This window comes from Zeus faber, assembly GCF_960531495.2.
Source record: "Zeus faber genome assembly, chromosome: 15".
NCBI classification, from domain to species: Eukaryota; Metazoa; Chordata; class Actinopteri; order Zeiformes; family Zeidae; genus Zeus; species Zeus faber.
In genome coordinates this window covers 27,757,008-27,770,604 of record NC_137194.1, presented here as the reverse complement: position 1 = coordinate 27,770,604, position 13,597 = coordinate 27,757,008, and the positions used below count along the sequence as shown (strand labels likewise).

Genomic DNA, 13,597 nt, shown 5'->3' with positions numbered 1-13,597 from the left:
TACTCTAATACAGTTCTTACACAGTAGCGTTACATATGTTGAGATATATATACAGTATATCTGAAAAAGGAGGTATAGTTGGCCCTTTATGCCACTTTATAGATTTTGTTATACCAGGGCACTGGATATGACATACTTTTACTTAAGATACTTTTAAGTACACTAAAGAACATGTACTTAAATACTTTTACTCAAGTAGCAATGTCAGCATAGTGCTTTCATGTTTACGAACAATCCTTTTGTGTCAGGGTTTTCACTTCCTTCAGTAAAAAGTCTGAGTACTTTTTCCTCCACTGACTATATTCTGACACCCATGTCCTACAGTCAACAGTTTGTCTTGTAGTGACACTCTACTACACCCTTCTCACTCGTCTCTTTTTTGACTTTATATTATTATTTCTCTGCAAGGGCACCATTAATTGCATGCCACTATTCCAGCATGATGAATAAATAACTTGGTAATTTCACAGAGCCCTAGTTTCCCATATACGCCATGATATGAAAAATGTATTTTCCATTTTCATTCATGGGATACTGTAATCGTATGTCATGGTGTATTAAAGAGCCCCCTTATTAACAAAATAAAAGCTATTTTTATTTAATTTTTTATTTTGTCAAAATTAAATAAGTAAGGTCATAATGTGCACACATCACTTTGAAAGCAGGGACAGTACACAACTGTTCACTACTGTAACAAAAAAAAAGAAGTGTCCTACACTTGTCCTGCCCACCTTTCTGTTTCAAAATGTTATTAATCATTTACTTTGGAGCCTCCCACCGTCCAGGAGGCCATTTCCCTGCCACCCTCAGAGAGAGTCCCAAACAGAGCAGAGCAGCTGAAGCTCCGCCCATCCCCCTGGACCAAATACTGCAGTAGTACTGCAGTATTTACTAGAATACTACAGCACAGCAGTATTACTGTGCAGCTCCAAGGGACTAGACCATCGTTTGGACCTGTTCGACTTGGGACCGGTGAGAGAAAAAAAAAAAAAAATTCAGTTAACAGTTTAAAGTGGTAAAAATGTTTGTAAAAAAGAATCCTCTGTTTAATACTTTATTTAGCTGTTACGTTTTGAGACAGAGACATTTGATGTATTTATGTTATGCATGTGCATGGTCCTCTATATGCTGTTTCCACTGTTGGTGGCGGGGTCCGCCTTTTCTGACGAGAATCTGCTGATCGGGCACGAGCAAGGAGTGAAAGGCAGCCGTGGTGAATTTGAAAGAGCAGCATAGCTAGTCGTGGTCAGTAAACTGTCGATATGGATGAACATTCATAAAAAAAAACTTCCTCCACTTCCTCAAGTGACCAAGAAAAATTAGACAAATTTATGCATCAGAAGAAGGTAATCTTTGGCGAAAAAGGTAAACCTGGATGTTGAAAAAAATTGCTGTTTTCAATGGAATTCTGGGACTGTAATCCACCCAACACAGGTTTATGGATTACCACTTTAAATTGGGATTTTTTTGTGAAAACATTTTTGTGTATATACTGTGTCTGTATCTGCGACTGTAACCGAGAAGGTAGGTTTTTGTTTGTGCTACTCATATGTTTCAGACTTTCTTCAGGCAAAAGGACATTTCTCATGTAAAGCTCATTTTTTTCATGCAAAGTTATATTATTTTCAGTGGCAATTAGAAATCTGCTCTTATGACAACCACTCTTGATCAATCTCTAGTCCAAATGTCTCAGACCCCAAATACAAAATTGAAAGTGCCTCTTAGAAACAGCTGTTGATCTGTTATTTTCCTCCAGGCACTTAGATTTTTCTGTAGGTCTAATTTACTATTTTCTCAATACGGTTTCTTAAAGTCTATGCTTCAAAAAGTGAAATAATATTCATTAGTGTATTTTTGTATTTCTTAAAATTATTCCTTTCACTGAATTTGAAATTTTGTTTTCAGGTACTAAAGTAAAAAGACCTTCAGCTATTATGAAACAGCCGGATGCATTGACATTCTGATGTCTATTATTGTTGCTAATACTTAGAATTAAATTTGTTGGTTTTCATCGTGCGGCATATCTGATATATCCATTAGATGTAATCCTGATAAACAATCTAATAATAGTAATCAATATTGCTACACATCTGCTCATGAAAAAGAAGATCACTCAGTCAATATCCTACAGTGAGGAACATTTAAATGTTAAATTTCAGTATTAGGTAAAAATGTTATGGTCAGCAAACTTAACAGTGTGGGACTTATGAGCTCCGGTGTAAAGTTACTGTTTTTGTGATTGCATTCCAGTGTGTGTGTGTGTGTGTGCGTGTGTATGTGTGCATGTAACCTCGTCAGTCTGAAGGTGTTGTCAGTCGTCAGAATAACAAATGATATTTAACATGTAAATGATCATAGTGATATGGACCCCGAACTCACCCAGCATCGTGTTCCTAACCAGACCTACCTGTTCCTCAGGATTGTTTGGCACACGAGGGCCAGTGTGTGCACACACACACACACACACACACACATGCACGCATGCACGTGCACATGCACATGCACACACACACTGTCCCACATGAGGCGTATTAGCATTCTTTCCTTCCACAACCCTCATGGGAAAAAATCCAACCTGTAGTGGAATGGGAACAGTTACAGTTTGAAATTTACATCACAAAACTAAGTTTTTCCAAAAGCTCTGTCTTACCTGTCAAATTAAGTCACTATTTCTTTTGCAGGTTGGCCGGTCGGCAGGGAATGGACCATAAACATGGCACTCAGTAATGTAAATGGATTCAGTTCATTGTGTTTAATCTTAATTTATTTATTATATTTATAGTATTTTTATTGACTGTTTCAGCAGCTCAACATAAAATAAGTCTTTAAACATGCTTGGAACCCTGTGATATGATACAGGGCCAACCTTGAAACAAGCCACAACCCATTTCTGGCAGCTTTAAGTAAATTGTGTAACACAATGGTTGTTGGTGTGGAAAATACAATATATGTCAATCAGATTCAAGATGCATTTGTGCAAAGTAGGACAGGCTTCAAAATTGATATTATTTATTTATTTGTTTGCTTGTTTGTTTGTTAACTTACTTATGAATATTTTGTAAATATGATTCACTTATTTCGGACTAATGACACCATGATTGTTGACTTTGTCGACTATATTGGTTTCTTGTGCTTTTTGTGTTTTATGTATATATGTGGCACGCTATCCAAGATATCCACACCCTGCCTGCTCCCGTCGTATGGTTAAGGTGAATGACCCTGCACCCAAACGGTGAAAAGGGTTTGTTCGCTTTTTGGATGAATACGGTTTTCACCAAAATAATTTGGCAATCCACCAACCAAATGCACAGAACTAAGAAGTCGCCTGTTGGTTTGATGGCACATGAAGCAGCGGTGGGTGGTCATTTCGGTATAAATATCGCCGACAACTTCTTGTATTACAAACAAAAAGTAAAATGAAACCCACACAAAAAACCTTGCTGAGTGAAATAACTCAATGAGCCGTGGAAGGATGGAAAGGGCAAATAGGAAACAGACTAAGATCATATCCGAGGGAGGGATCGCCAAGGTCATGCATTATCTGAAACCTATTTTTATTTTTCTCCCTGGCGCTCTGAATGTTTTCTGGTGTGGTGGTGTGTGCTTCTTCACGCTGCAGCTGCGATCGCCATCCTCTCCCTGTGCTGGTGATGTCAACCTGGGGCCCTCAGCTAACCCACAGTCAGTAGCTACATTCCACTCTTTATTTCTAAGCGACCATGAAGCATCCACACAGCCTCACACGCACAAAAGTCGAAGAGGAAGACGTTCACTGGGAGCGAAATAAATCTGATTTGTAGTTCATAGCACTCAAGTTATCATGTACAACTGCATGTAGGATATTACATAAGCCCTCTGTCATCCCACGTATTGAGCGGTGATAGCGACACTGCAGAGAAACTTGAACCAATGTGGCTGTGGCGTGTGCTACACGCTTATTTGTTGTAATAGTTTGTAATAGTCTTGTAATTATACATTAAACATTTAAATGTTTTTTCGTTTTTTTTTCCAGTGCCAGACCGACCGACTTTGACTTCTTGGCTGTCATTGGCAAAGGGACCTTCGGGAAGGTGAGCAACTGAATGAATGTCCTGTTCACCTGCCTGCCTGGCTGTCTGTCTGCTTGTCTGCCTGTCTTCCTGCCTGCCTGTCTGTCTGTCTGCCTGTCTGTCTGTCTGTCTGCCTGGCTGCCTGTCTGCTTGCCTGTTTGTCTGCCTGCGTGGCTGGCTGTCTGCTTGCCTGGCTGTCTGTCTGTCGGTCTGTCTGACAGTCTCTGACGGAGCAGACAGGGTCAGATGGAGCAGATGGAGGCTCCTGTATGATCAGAATGTACCGAGCGGCTTCATGAATCATTAACTTCGCTCTCTGATCTGGTTACCTCAGTGTCACCTGTGAAAGAAAATAAAACAATACCAAAATAACATCAAAATGTGTTAACACACATCTTTGGATGTTGTTTTTGAAATACCAAAGTGACACTTCTTATCATTCTTGTCACTTCTTCCTCTGGTGATAATTAAATAACTACTATCATTCTACTGTCATCCCCCAAATCCTTTCCTGAGATTTCTAAATGAAAAAGTCAGCGTTACCACTCGTTTTTTTTATCCTCTGTATCAACAAACTCTTCTCAGATTTCTCGGCATCATCTGTTTCCACAGATCACATTTCTGTGTTGTGTGTGCGGTGCCTCGCTGCCGTTCTCAGGGGGGGTTTGATGTAACATCTTGATAATGGTGTGTCAAAATGGTGGCGACCAGTGTTTACCAAACAAGCCGCTCACAAACAACCCTCCATGCAGGTCCTGCTCGCGAAACTCAAAGCCGACAACAAATTCTACGCCGTCAAAGTGCTGCAGAAGAAAGTCATCCTGAAAAAGAAGGAGGTCGGTTCTCACCTTTGCCCTTCCCAAAATGCGCCTTTTGTAATGCCACCTGTCTTGTGTATAGAATAGAGAGGAGTATAGAATGGCGATCGTGGCGCCGCCCCTTGCGGTTGACTGCACGGGTGCTCCATGTATGTGACAAATAAACCTCAACCTTGTTAACGGTGCTGGCGTGTGGATCTACAGCTTTCCTCGAAAGGTGTGACGAGAGCTGACCGGTGATTATTTACTGATTTTGCCTGAAATAAATAACACGCACGCACGTACGCACGCACGCACGCACGCACGCACGCACGCACGCACGCACGCACGCACGCACGCACGCACGCACACACACACACACACACACACACACACACACACACACGTTGTGTGTTTCCGGGGTGTTTAAGACTGGGGGATGATGTTGATTTCTATGTGAAATGTGAAGCCCTTGCCAGGCCCTAATGTGTCTAAGGGATATAGAAATAAACCAAGTTCCCTTCAACTACTTGACTTTGTCCCTTTTTCAGATATCAAGAGATTCACCAGTGGTCTTCACTGGCAGTTGTTCACCACTGCTTTGCCATTTGCAAGACATATGTCTAATCACATATAAACACCTAAGAGTCCACGTCAGATCCACACCTGTGAGGAAGGCTGTAGATCAATACGCTGAAACTGTCACAAGACATTTAACTCCTCTGGTTTTTTTTTAATATGAGCTATATTTCGTAATGTATTGCAATGATATATTGCCAAGACTTGATTCAGCTTTTTTATTTTTTGCAAGGAGGCTCCTTTAGCAGTTTTAAGTTTTAAGGATGCATAGATACAGATGCCAACATGATATTTGGTATCAGGTCCGATTGTGTTCTCATGTGCTCATACTCTTAAGAATGATATGAAACCCATGGTACTGGTGCATCCCTGATTTATTTAGAATAACATGATATTAATTGCATTGTGTAGGGAGAGTTCACATGAAGATCAAACAATGTAGTTTAATAGAAGTGCACTGGGCCCTGGAGTTGTTAAAATTGTGTTTCTTGCTGTGGCAATGTTCTCTCTGTTGCAGTGATACTGTTATGCTCTGCTATGCTGTTTCTTATCTCGTCAGAGCTATAATGACATTGTGGTTTGAAACCTTCATTCTAAACCAAAGTTCATCTATAATTTGACATAATCTAAGTGGAGGCCTAATTCCAAACCACAGCTTCTCCAGTAGCCCCCTTACCTCTTAGGGCCCAGTATTTTCACTAAATGGATCACTAAGTTCTCTACATATTTACATTTAATATCTTCCTAACCGTTCCGTAGATTGGGAAAGCTTCGAATACAGAGAAGTCAATGGAGTGCTGAACTGTAAAATAAACAACATTCAATTGTCAGTGTCCCCACTGACATGATCATTTTTTGGAAATATATATTCACCAACTGTCTTTGAAACAAGATTAAATTCCTTTGGCCCCAGTGAGGATACAGACACCAGTAACAACACCATTGTGTTGTTTTTGTAAAGGAGATACGATCAGGATCTTATCTAATCTACTGTGTGTCTGTTCTTTACACTGAGGCTGTTTTTAACAACTCCCGGAGAATACATCTGCTGCTCCCTACATTGGTCTGAAAAACCTGGAAATCCTCTTCCTCAAGTCAGGTTTATGTCATCATCACCTGCTGTGGGAGAGTGACCGTGCACACATCAGATTCTAAGTTAAAAACATTAGATCTGAAACGTGGAATCTTTTGGCTGAGCCGGCTTTGTACGTGTGCCGTTGGCGTGTCCTTAAACCAACTCTGTTTATGGACGCGTTGTTAATGTGGTAGATCTGTGCGGGACCCTGGCTGGTATTCACTTAGAAGAGCTGCTCTTTAATGTCATGCTATAACTGCACACTCTGCAGGAAATACTAACATAAAACAAAGCAGTTTTTGTTTGCTTTATTGCATAGAGAGAAACATGATATGTATAGGGAAATTAATATAGAAGTCAGAGAGAACATTAATTGAAGACATTTAACGCCCCAAGTGAAAACCCAACTAAATTTTATTCAAAAGAGGAAGTTAAATGAAAGTTACTCATTATGCCAAGATGACAATAAAAGCCATCCATCTATCTATCTGTCTATCTGTCTGTCTCCCCCAGTCCTCCAGAATCAAAGTCACTTCAGGAAGTGGCCGGTTTGTCTGTCCCCAGGCAGTACATTTGTGGCTAAAAAGACTTAAAGGATTCCATCTCTATGAATGGGGAGTGGTTCTGCCGCAACATATCAGTGTTCATATAGTTCATACTCAGATCCAGCAGAGAATGTAAACGTTAAGAATGTTGACAGAAAAATATTGTTTTTAAACTTTACATTGCTTATAAAGTGTGAGATTATTTTTATGATATTTAGATTGAAGGTCTGGTGCTGGTTCATGGCTTGGTTCCTCTCCCTCTCTTTTTATCCTTCACTATACATCACTTTCTCCTGCCGCACCTCCTTCTCACCTCCCCCCTTCCCTTACATCTTCTTTCTTTCTTTCCTTCCTTCCCTCTTTCCTTTCTAACGGGGAGGATTAGCATCCCAGCTCCTGGTCTTTCCATCCTGAAGTAGGTTTTGGAGTTTGCTCCCTGGCAGCATCCACCTCCCTCTGTGAGAGCTTTTCTTCATAAGCCTCTGGAACGCTCTATTATCCTGCTTCTATGTTCTCCTCCTTTCTCCTCTGCTCTCCTCTGTCCTTATTGTCCCTCCTTGGTGTGGTGTGGGTGAGGTGTGGTTTAAGCAGCCACATCTGTCTTGGGTCTAGGTAATTGGGCCCAGGATCAGAGGTGGCTGTACACCAGTTGCTCATCAGAGCAACGAGCAACAGGTAAATCACCCATGCCCCCCACACACCCGGGGAGTGCCTCTGTGATGAAATGTGTCCATCTGCTCCCCGCTTGTTACAATAAACAATCTCTCTACAATAAACTGCAGGCTTTGGTTCTCCTGTCCAAACACTGCAGATGAACACTCCTTGATTCAGCCCAGGAGGCTCCTTCAGTAGTATATTTATTTATTTATTTGATATAACAATGCATAGATACAGATGTGTCCTCATGTGCTCACATTCTTAACAATGATGATACCCATGGTACTGGTGCATACCTAATTTATTTAAAATAACATGACATTTAATCCATTGTGTAGGGAGAGTTCACATGAAGATCAAACAGTGTAGTTTAATAAAACTGCACTGGGCCACTCAATCATACACAATGCATCAAGTTATTTAATAAAATCTAGGTAAAAGAGTCGCTAGAATTGTGTTTCTTGTTGTGACAATGTTCTCTTTGTTGCAGTTATACTGTTATGCTCTGTGAGAAATACGAGTTAAGCACATTTTTCATGTTGATTTCATGAAATAACAGCTTGAATTTGCATTTCCCCCATGTACCGTGGTATATGCAGGTATCATTAGAAGGGGTGGATAACTAAAGTGTGTACACTGTCCTATATTTTGCAATGGATATTAGGCTGGTAGGTGAGTGTACTGTAAATTGCCAGAGAAACGAGAGGGTGTACCCTGTACACATGCGTATACTCAACACTACACTACTGTTTTTTTTGGTAACATGACTCAGGTACACTGTGAATTGAGTGTTTTTGAACTTGAATAAGTAAAGGATTAGCACAGGAGAATTTACGGGGTCATTATTTCAGACCCAGTGAATGGTACATTAACATAATAAAACTTTGGATTATTTAAGTTACTGATTGGCCTTCCTCTTCCTTTCTTCCTCTCTCATTTCTCTGCTCTCACTATCTCACAGCAAAAGAACATCATGGCTGAGAGGAATGTTCTTCTGAAGAGCCTGAAACATCCCTTCCTTGTGGGGCTTCACTACTCCTTCCAGACGCCAGAGAAACTCTACTTTGTCCTCGACTACGTCAACGGAGGAGAGGTATGTGCAGTGATCCGTGTCAATTGAGATTTGAGACAACATAAATACATTTAATATAATGGAATAGAATGGATTTTTTTAGTTGAAGTGAAAAAAATGTATATTCAGTCACCCCAAATTTGACATTAAACATCAAAACATCATATGGCATGGCACTGGGCTGACAGCAAAGCTATCAGCTGGTCTTTTTCTGAGTTGATAAAGTAAAAAACTTTTGTAAAACAAGTTTCCACATTGGACTAGTTTATACAAGAGTGGAGAGCAGTCGGTGTTGAGGCGGGATTCTGAGTTCTTGGTTTACTTTGTTCCTGTTATGATACACTAGTGCTCCCTCTAGAGGTTGAAAATCACAGGCATTAACTTGAGATTAATGGCATTTTTATCTTTGGAAACACAGATTTAACTAACTTTCATTACTTTTGAGACCCTTCTTTGTTTTTTGTTTTTGTTTTGTGTTTTTTGTTTTGTGAGCAGATCATTTTAGAGCAAAGATTATACACGTGCATTGTTCACAGCCATTCCAATCTTGAATTTAAGTAGTTCTCTGCTATTTTATTTTTTTTTGCTTTTTTACAATGGCAATGGCTGAAACCAAACACTCCTTTTTTTTCAAGAGAAATATAAAAATAAGGGAGTTCAAATTTCAAAGACAGTCCTATATTCTATTAAAATTTTTCACTTTATCACTGAATTATAATTTTCCTTCCCATCCCTGGATGCCATCCCCTGACTTAATTGCCAGGAAAAATAAACTATGCATCTTGGATTAAGGCGGTTATAACGGCTGGAGTACTCCAGTACTTCCTTGCGTTCATGATTTCTAGTCACATAGTCAACGAAAGATCTTGGTTGCATTCCATGCCATTCCAGGTCTCATTCCATGTCCTCAAAGCCTCTAAATCTACATAATTGGTAGATTTAGATATGATACAGTATAAAAGAAACTTAAATTTGATCAGTTATGATGCAGTGGACTACTTTTTCGAAGCAATTTTAATGAAGTGAACTTCACTAAATATACTGTGAATATTTGTACACAGTTCCCCGTGTGAAGTAATTGGTCGATAGGTTAACTAACCTCAGAGCGATTTCAGCAACACTTTGTGAAAATGTTATTCAACCTCAACCGGCTCGACTACAGCCACATTTGGCTGGTGGATCTCCGTTATTTCTCCATCATAATCCTGTTGCAGTGTTTGTGTTCATGTAGTGCAGCCATGACACAGCAGGCGGAACTGCAACAATGTTCCTCCTAGGTAATCCTTTATTTATATTAAATCAGCCAGGGCGCTCAAGCCTCGCTGTGCCGTGGCCCTCATGACCAACATTGAACCACGAAGCCAGAGCTTTGAGCTGGATTTTCCTTCCCTCTCATTCCCCGGCATGGTACAATGCAGACATCATATAATCTGTTCAGTTTGACCGTAGGTGCGAGTAAATACTCATCACTTTTTTATTTTTTATACATAATTCTTCAATCACCTCATTCATATCTCTGCATCTTTTTTTTTCAACTCATCATCCCTTTAAGAGGCTTATGGCGCTGCAAGGCGCTCACAGGGAATATCATGTTGAAATACTGTTATTAAAACATGGGCATCAGTACATTGAAAATGACATCATGTACACCATGCATTTGACATACACAAAAAAATGTAATTTAATATAAAAAATGTAATTGAAAAATTTGCAAACAACAGTATTTTATTCTGATTTCTTACAGCATTTTGCACTTGTATCTGGTTGAATTTAGAACCAGGAGCTCATTCTCTTAAATTTGAGGTTGCTCCAATAGTTGATGTATGCCTTGATGGTTTCTAGCCTCTCATGTACGTCACTTTGAACAAAAGCATCTGCAAAATGAATAAATGTAAATGTAAAAGGTAACAGCCTTTGTCCCTTTGGTTTCATCCCCTCTTCCTGGCATCCTCCAACATCCTCCACACTATCTGAATCTCTCTCTCTCTCTCTCTCTCTCTCTCTCTCTCTCTCTCTCTCTCTCTCTCTCTCTCTCAGCTGTTCTTTCACCTCCAGAGAGAGCGGTGCTTCTCAGAGGCCAGGGCAAGGTTCTACGCTGCCGAGGTGTCCAGTGCTATCGGCTACCTCCACTCACTCAACATTGTTTACAGGTCGGACTCTGCAGAGATATTAATATTAATAGTAGACAAAAACACCACCCCACCCACCCCTCTGTATCTTCCTTAAAAATGCATTTATTTGTGTCCCTCCGCAGAGATCTGAAGCCCGAGAACATTCTGTTAGACTCTCAGGTAGGTCAGATCAGCTTTGCTTGCTTTAAAATCAAAATGTGAATCCTGCTGCTGCGTTATCAATTTGTTGAAATCGATATTGTGATTGGTTTAACAAATGTGTGTGTTGGTGTTTGTGTGTGTGTGCGTGTGTACGTGTGTGCGTGTGCGCGTGTGCGCGTGCATGCGTTCGTGCGTGCGTGTGTGTGTGCAGGGCCATGTGGTGCTGACGGACTTTGGGCTCTGCAAAGAAGGCATAGAACCTGAGAGCACCACCTCCACCTTTTGTGGAACCCCAGAGGTGAGTAAAATGAAGGCTAAATTAGACTCAAGCTGCTTTGAGAGGCGTTAACATCAATGTCAAATCCAATCTCCTTACATCCCAACTCAGCGTTGAACAGGGAATTTCTGTCTTGGTGGAATAACAGATGATTCCAAATCACTTACAAACTAGTTTATAATAACACAAAACTGTAACATAGCATAGCACCTAGGAGGAACTGTAACACATATACCGATCTGGTCCAATCACACAGAAGAATTACTGATGATAGAAATGATATGATGAAATGATATGATAGAAATATGTCAATACACACAGTGCATCACAGCTTGCTGCGTACGGGCCTGCGTAGCTGTAACTCAGTCAGAGTGTCCATGCTGACCCCTGTCAGCATGCCAAAAGCGCCTACAATGGGCACATGAGGGTCAGAACTTGACCATGGAGCAATAGATATACTCGATAAATTTGACCGCCTCGTGTATGAGAGAATATGGATGATGTGTTCAGACCCTCAACCATTACCAGGTAGGAGGTTCTGTGGTTGTGTCTTTGTAGAAACCTTGCTTTATTCCTCTTTCACTTCAGATCACAGATCCCTCAGATCACCAACTAGGGATGCTCAACTACCATGTTTTTTTCTAGTCTAGGTATATGTACCAGGTATTAGTTTGAGGTTCTTGAGGTTATAAAGTTTAGGTACGAATGGAAATTTTACAGTAATAATAGCGCGCTCACCGATTTTTGAAGACCTTTTGTGTTTAATATTTTTCTAGTAGTTGTATTAGTTAGTCTAGTAGTTGGTATATTGTAGGGGTTGGCAAGTAAATTTGGCCTCTGGACAATTTTTTTTCTAAGCTTTTATAGTAGATGGCAGGCCAGAAGATTAATAGAGGCAAAAAAAATTGTTGTTCTAGTTCAAGTTTGCTTTTATTTTCCCTTTATGAAGAAGAAGAAGAAGAAGAAGAAGAAGATCAATAGGCCTTTATCATTTGAATTATGGGCCACATTATAAGATAAGATTCAATGCATTGAAAGAAATTTAGGCATTGCAGCAGTTCAATGGGGAAAGTACAGAATAACAGCAGGAGAATGTACATTCAATTCACAACATTTTGGGATTGAATATTATATTTGGGATTTGTATTGTTGTCCAAGATTGTTATGTAAAGGAAAAAATCTATTGGCTGTTTAGTTCAAACACACCAGACAGAACGCATAACCATCACAGAGTTCCAAAAATAAACTTGTCATCTACGTCTCCTCAACGTAGGTATTGGGGACATTTTTACGAGTGCAATAATGCATTTTTTGTGTCTTTTAAATATATTTACAGTAAATGTAATCTAAATGCTGTAGCTTGCAGACCTGCCAACTCGCACACATTTTGTGTACCAACTATGCAATTCTTGTTCAAAACACACAGGTACGAAATACCAGCTTACGTGAGATTCATCAGCCATTCAGCTTTATCAGCCATGACTGGTGATCGGACGATCAGTGTCAGATATATTTTCTGATTCTGTGCCAGTTAAATTTACACGCCCGATATTGTGCTCATGTGCTGTACTGGTAAAAAAGGTTCTGGTACTCAAACCTGATTCCAACGTAATGTAACGTAGTTGCGTAGTTGATGCTCAAAAAAGAGAGGGGAAAAAAAGGAAATGTCGCTGTTTGGAGGTACTTCAAGGTAAACAAAGGAGATTAGAAAAGTTATTTATCTCCCGCCTGACAATATTCGAACATTGTGTGCAGACTGTGTTTCTATAGCTGTCACAGCAGAGCTCCCCTTGTGATGAAAAGTTTGACTCTTTTTTGAGACTTGGTTCTTGACGAGTCACTCATGCACTTCGATGAATCGATTTGATTCACTTGGTTTAATACATGGTGAGGGAAGGAGGTCTTCCAGTAAACGAGAGTGAGAAGAGTTGGCCATTTATTTTATTTGTTTATTTTTTTGCAACGATTGCAATTTCTTTTGGAACGGCAAGTACCATATAAATACAATATAAATGTATATTTGCGTCTTAAAAGTGAAAAGGACTTTAATTTGAAGTTTGAACTGGACAGTTCCATGTTAGTTACATGTTGTGTTCTACTAAAACTCAGTGAGAGTTACAGGTTGAATTATTCTGAAACTTGGTGACAGTCCCATATTCTATTTCACTGGCACCCAGGGACAGTTTCATGTTCTATGAGGGTTCCATAGTGAATAATGAACAAACAGTGATACAATATAATGAATAAAAAGTGTTTAAATCAGCAATCTCTAT

At 39.9% G+C, this 13,597-nt stretch overlaps 1 protein-coding gene across 1 annotated transcript in view; it reads left to right on the top strand.

Annotated features, from left to right (window-relative positions):
* Positions 1-931: 931 nt before the first annotated feature.
* sgk2a (serum/glucocorticoid regulated kinase 2a) overlaps positions 932-13,597 on the top strand; it is an 18,494-nt gene continuing 5,828 nt past the window's right edge. Inside the window, exons 1-9 of the mRNA XM_080014868.1 lie at positions 932-972; positions 2,682-2,728; positions 3,620-3,681; positions 4,013-4,070; positions 4,802-4,885; positions 8,664-8,795; positions 10,812-10,924; positions 11,029-11,065; positions 11,259-11,345. Coding sequence (XP_079870994.1) covers positions 2,714-2,728; positions 3,620-3,681; positions 4,013-4,070; positions 4,802-4,885; positions 8,664-8,795; positions 10,812-10,924; positions 11,029-11,065; positions 11,259-11,345 — 588 coding nt within the window. The 5' untranslated portion in view covers positions 932-972; positions 2,682-2,713. The remainder of the gene's footprint in view (positions 973-2,681; positions 2,729-3,619; positions 3,682-4,012; positions 4,071-4,801; positions 4,886-8,663; positions 8,796-10,811; positions 10,925-11,028; positions 11,066-11,258; positions 11,346-13,597) is intronic.